This window comes from Doryrhamphus excisus, chromosome 12 (assembly GCF_030265055.1).
Source record: "Doryrhamphus excisus isolate RoL2022-K1 chromosome 12, RoL_Dexc_1.0, whole genome shotgun sequence".
NCBI lineage: Eukaryota > Metazoa > Chordata > Actinopteri > Syngnathiformes > Syngnathidae > Doryrhamphus > Doryrhamphus excisus.
This window is the reverse complement of record NC_080477.1, coordinates 18,877,086-18,883,333: the sequence shown is the minus strand read 5'-3', so window position 1 is coordinate 18,883,333 and position 6,248 is coordinate 18,877,086. Positions and strand designations below refer to the sequence as shown.

Sequence of the window (6,248 nt, the reverse complement as noted above, 5' to 3'; positions counted from 1 at the left end):
GCACTTTGATGGGGTTTCGCCCCCAATGGATGATGGGTAAGAAAAAAAAAAAATCCCCGTGCTTGTTTGTCTACGTCGATGAGCCTGCTGTAGCATTCATAATGTGTCTGACATGCTATTTGATTGTTACGCTAGTGTAAGAGCTATGTGAACGTGAAGAGGTCATGTGTAGCTGCTGTACCGAGACTGGAATTCATCAATAAATGAGACAAGTACCTAAAACTCAATTGGCATGCGTTTTTTTTTTTTTTTAATTCAATGTCCTGAAATGATAAGACATTGACACCTCCAAAAATACAAATTTGGCTCTAGTCGTAAACCACCCCGACTTGTTTGAGGATTTCCTCTTTGAGTTCGGCCAGTAGAAGAGATTCTGCGTGAGACATGTGGGGACTTTCCTTCATCCCTGCAGGGAACAAAAGACGCACGCATTAAGGGATCGTATAAGGCGTGGAACATTGCTGGGAAATGTTCAAAACTTTCCATGAGGTTATTTTTCACTTTACATATTTGATAATAGTAATCAACATAGTTACTATGCAAAAAACACTGTCTCAATATGTTCTATTTTATCCACTCAATAGAGCTTTTATTATTTTCTTCTTCTTCCCCCTGAGTTGTCGGGCAGGGTGAACTCACATGGTTCAACTTCCTTATTGTGACACGTAAAGTTACCAAATAGGGTTTCTCACTCTGGAAAACTACACTTTTACACTTTAAAAATCATCATTCACAATTCTTTTGTGAAACGTGAACACATATTTAATTCCCTTTCTGTGCGTTCTAATAACGAGAGAAAAGTTAGTACGAGCTAGCTAACAATGCATGTCATGCCATTTACATAACTGACTTGTATATTAACTTGTATATTTCCGCAGCTAACAGGAAACAGTCGCCTCGCTCCTCTTGCCGTCATTAACAACACCTCAGGCTACTCCAACGACTCCGACACACGAGTGGAGCCCCCAATTTAGTTACAAAGACTCAACAAGATGCTCGTTTGCTGTCAGAAGTTTTTAACCTGAGGACTGGAGTATAAGTCTCGTGCTGGAAGACACAGACAACCCAATGAGAGGGGACATCGTATGTGTCGTCGCTGTAGCGTCGCTAGCCTTAGCTCTAAATCAATGCACCTGGCAACGAAGTTCCGCTCATGTTTTAAATCATCAAAATACGGCAAGTATTACATTTTATCATCAATGTACCTGTTAATGCACGATGACAACATGGTACCTCCCAATGATGTGTAATGTTAGCTAGCTCATACTTGTATTCTGTCCTTAGAACCCACAGAAACGGGAAATAAATGCGTTCAAAGTTTCACATAAGGATTGTGGAGGATGGGGCAAAATTCCAAAAAGTGCAGTTTTCTTTTAAAATAGTAAAACCTGTTATAACACATTGTATAACATTTTTCCAATATGCATTAATTACAAATAATTCCAAATTTTAAGTTAATCTATTTAAAAAAACAATACACGATAACAGTTCCTTTGGCAATAAAGCCCAACTAAATGAATGCCCTACATTGATATTCCAGTTAATATTAGCTAATAAAAATGCTATAATTTTACCAGAATAACGTCAAAATATTAAGAGGAAAAACTCATTCTAACTAGAAAGAAAATTGTGAGAATAAGTTGAAAATATGAGGAAAAATAATGCCATTGTAATGGTGTCCGGTTGAAATATTAAAGAAAAAAATCTGTTATTTTGTTGTGATATCAGATAAAAACAAAATAAAGTTGTACATTTTGGACATTGAGGGGGGGAAAGTCATCATATTGCGGGAAGAAAGTCAAAATATTACTGAAATAAAGGCATATGACAAGAATATTTATGATTATTTAAGACGAAAGTTGAAATATTATTTGGAAAATGCAGAAAAAAATGGAGTGGGGGGAATGAGCAAAAATTCCAAAAAGTTTTTTTTGCAGTTTTCTTTTAAAATAGTAAAAATACACATTGTATAAATTTTTCCAATATGCATTAATTACAAATAATTCCTATTTTTCAAAAACAATACACTATAACAGAGTTCCTTTGGCAATAAAGCCATACTAAATGAATGCCGCTTACGCTGTAGTAAGCAGTGTGCTGCGTAAATGCTACATGCTAATTCAGCTGTCCCATTTTTCGCCTCATTTTGCAACCCTAATGGGCAAATTTGTTGTTGTGTGCCATGTTACCTTTGAGCAAACACTGTCGGACCTCCTCTGCTTCGTAGCGCAGCCCGGTGCTGTGGACGAAATTGAGGGGCAAGTAGGGTTCCGGTAGAGGGTAATTACTCTCCTTGCCGTTCACCACGATGGTCTCAGGGCACCACATGTGCGATGGGACCTGGGTGAAAGATGGTGTGTGGAAACCAAATGAAAAAAAAACCACGTTTAACTCCATTCCTGTCTTTCAACAACTGGTGCAGCTTTGCCTCACTGGAATTTTCATGCAACATACAGATGGCTGCAGGCAAGCTCAAACAAATCACGCCACCTTACCCGGATTAACCCCTTGGTGCCCACTATTATGGCATCATTAGCGAGCTGCAGTCCCGAGGAGCTTGTAAAGACGGCCAACCTCTCGTTGGAGAACTTCATGGTGACCACTAAGGTCTCATCCACTCCTAAAACACATACTTGTATAAATTAAAGTATCATGATGATGACTAAAACTCCAAAACTTATTTCCCTCACCAGTAGGCAGGCACTTCCCCACGGTCTGGATGCTCTGAGGCCTTTCTCCGTAAATCATCATGGAGAACTGCAGCGGGTAGATACCGATGTCTAGCAGGGCTCCTCCTCCCAGCTCCTTCAGCTCCAACCTTGGCAGAGGCAGAACGGACAAGCCGAACTCAGACCTCACCATCCTCACTTCGCCGATCTCGCCCTGGGCCAGCACCCGTCGGATCTCTCTGTAGGCCGGGTAGAATCGGCTCCAGATGGCCTGGAGAGACACACAACAGTATTCTGGATTTAGACGGTAAGACACAAAAATCCAGTGGTTGAACTGTGGCGTTCCATGAGACCTTGGGAAATCTCGTGAGACGAGTGGATTAACTTTAACGACAAAAGCGTGCATCTCTAGCCTGGCTGGTCAGTACAATAGGGCTGTTTTATTGTTTGTGCAGTGTATTTTAATAGTGGTTAACATCACTTTTTTTATTGGCAGGCAGCATATTCTAAAAATATACTTTAACAAGAGGAAAAACGGCGACTAAAATTGTAAATTTTGGAGAAATACGTTTTGAAAAAAGTATAAAGTCAAAATATTATGGGAAAAAAACAGCAGAAAAAAAAATCTGTAATTTTACCAGAATAAAGTGAAAATAATAAGAAAAAAATGTAAAATGTACGATGTCATTTTAGTAGCATGAAGTTAAAACATTAAATTAAATTAATATAAAAACAAGCAAAACTTAATTTTTTGGAAAATTATTTTGTGAAAAAAGTTACAAGTATAAAGTCAAAATATTATGGGGAAAAAAGCAGCAGAAAATGAAAAAAAAATTTCTGTAATTTTACCAGAATAAAGTGAAAATAATAAGAAAAGAAATGTAAAATGTATGATGTCATTTTAGTAGCATGAAGTTAAAACATTAAATTAAATTAATATAAAAACAAGCAAAACTTTATTTTTGTGAAATTATTTTGTGAAAAAAGTTACAAGTATAAAGTCAAAATATTATGGGAATAAAGTCCTTACAAGCAGAAAATTGAAATAGTGTGTGTGTGGGGGGGGGGGGGCAACAGAAAATAAAATAAAAATGCTATAATTTTACCAGAATAAAGTCAAAATATTACGAGAAAAAAACTGTCATTCTAGCGACAACGAAAATTGTGAAAAGCTGAAAATATGAGGAAAATTGTCATTGTAATGGTGTAGGGTTGAAATATTAAAGAAAAAAATTGTTTTTTTTTGTTTATTATTATTAATTGTTTATTATTATTATTATTAATTATTTTGTTGTAATATCAGCAAAAAAAACAAAATAAAGTTGTACATTTTGGACAGTTAGGTTGGGGGGGGAAATCATCATATTGCAGGAAGAAAGACAAAATATTATGGAAATAAAGGCATATGACAAGAATATTTATGATGATTTGAGACGAAAGTTGAAATATTTGAAAATGAAAAAAATGGGGGGAAATGAGCAAAGGTGAATTATCGTGCCAATGAGATGCATTTCTTCTTGAACTATATATAACTTCTTAGCATATTGCTTTAGAAAATATCAAAGTGATAATCACCTCCATGAGGAAGACGTTGTTCTTCTTGGCACAGGCCAGGATCTCCTTCACCTCCTTGGTGGTCATGGCCAGAGACTTCTCACACAAGACGGGCTTCTTAGCGTTCAAGAAGAGCAAACAGGAGCTCAGGTGGTTGGTCTGGATGGTGCCGATGTATATGACATCTGCAAACACACATACAAAAAAAAATAAATAACCGTAAATTAAATAGATCCGAGCAAGTCTGATGCAAACACTGACCGATGTTTGGATCCTTGGCCAGCTCCTCGTAGGTTCCATACGCGCGAGGGATGCTATGCGTTTTTGCAAACTGCTTGGCATCATCCAGTCGGCGAGCAGCGACAGCCACGGCCTGTGAAACACAATTTAAAAGTCTTAAAATCCATGAAAAAATCTACCATCTTTTCACCGCAAGATTTAGGATTAAATATCCAAGCTCACCAGAAGGTGATCAAACTTTTACAACAAAGTTATTTTCAAAAGAAGGATAGGATTTTTAGTTTATACTCAAACAAAATACACGGGACTAAGAAGTAAAACTGCTGAATGGGTGACATGTCCGGTAACGATGTCAGCCGTGTAAGAACCGGAATGTTTTTAGCTTCCAGGAATTGTGTACAGGTTCTTGCAACATGGGGCCGTGCACCATCATGCTGCAACATGAAGTGATGGTCGTAGATGAACGGCTCTTTGCTTTCAAAATGGCACCAATAAAAAGCACTTTTTTTTTTGCCCATAACCTTAACCATAACCTTACTGCCACTATGGACCACTTGATCTGCAATACAATTGTGATTCAATGTACTCTATGTACTCTAAATGAACTCCATTGCTTTAAACAATTACAAATAGAATATATATAACCTCAATTTGTATTATTCTAAGTTGTGTATGTTAACCTCAGAAAATTATCATTCATTCATTCATTTTCTACCGCTTATCCTCTGTCCCAGCGAGAAGCGGGGTACACCCTGGACTGGTTGCCAGCCAATCACAGGGCACATATAGACAAACAACCATTCACACTCACATTCATACCTATGGACAATTTGGAGTCGCTAGTTAACCTAGCATGTTTTTGGAATGTGGGAGAAAAAAAATGGAGTACCCGGAGAAAACCCACGCATGCACGGGGAGAACATGCAAACTCCACACAGAGATGCCCGAGGGTGGGATTGAACCTGAATTGAAACCTCAAATTGAAGTCTGCGCGCTAACCACTCGAACACGGTGCAGCCCCACATTTGAATCATTACCATCATATTTGCAATAGTTACACTAGTATATGTTTTTTTCTATTATTTCATTTGTATTTATTTTAATTTTACATACAGCTGCACGGCGGTCGTGTGGTTAGCGCACAGACCTCACAGCTAAGAGACCCGAGTTCAATTCCACCCTCAGCCATCTCTGTGTGGAGTTTGCACGTTTTCCCCCGTGCATGCGTGGGTTTTCTCCGTTTTTTTCTCCCACATTCCAAAAACATGCTAGGTTAATTAACGACTCCAAATTGCCCATAGGTATGAATGTGAGTGTGAATGGTTGTTTGTCTATATGTGCTCTGTGATTGGCTGGCGACCAGTCCGGCGTGCACCTTCCGCAAACCTCGTGAGGATAAGCGGTAGAAAATTAATGAATACGTTTCTTAATCGTGATTTTTTTTTTTTGCAAATGACAAAAACACATCCTGGACAATATACGAGATACATAAGTACAAAAATGAACACCTTCACTTAGTTGCATCGGCTCCTATGCATGTGTATGAGCATCTTGTAGTATAGATACCTGGTGGTCTTCAGGTGGAAGAGTTTTCAGGGCCACCATGAAGTCGTGACTGATCTTGCCCGCGCTGCAGATTCCCCACCGGGTTGCCATGTTTGCACAGCGTGTGGACGCAGTGGCGCTGAGAGCAGCAGAGTAATAGATAGACTCACTCGTGCGACTTGTGTTTGCACGCCTACCGAATCGTCATCCACTCAGGCACAACTGGAAATTCAGGTTACT

At 38.6% G+C, this 6,248-nt stretch overlaps 1 protein-coding gene across 1 annotated transcript; it reads right to left on the bottom strand.

Annotated features, from left to right (window-relative positions):
* Positions 1-223: 223 nt before the first annotated feature.
* Positions 224-6,235, bottom strand: LOC131139874 (trans-1,2-dihydrobenzene-1,2-diol dehydrogenase-like). The gene is made up of 7 exons (XM_058089813.1): positions 6,030-6,235; positions 4,485-4,596; positions 4,245-4,408; positions 2,691-2,940; positions 2,496-2,620; positions 2,190-2,340; positions 224-406 (listed from the first exon to the last, which is right to left on the bottom strand). The coding sequence occupies exons 1-7, from the start codon at positions 6,117-6,119 to the stop codon at positions 309-311; spliced, it is 990 nt and encodes a 329-aa protein (XP_057945796.1). The 5' UTR covers positions 6,120-6,235; the 3' UTR covers positions 224-308.
* Between the last annotated feature and the right edge of the window lie 13 nt (positions 6,236-6,248).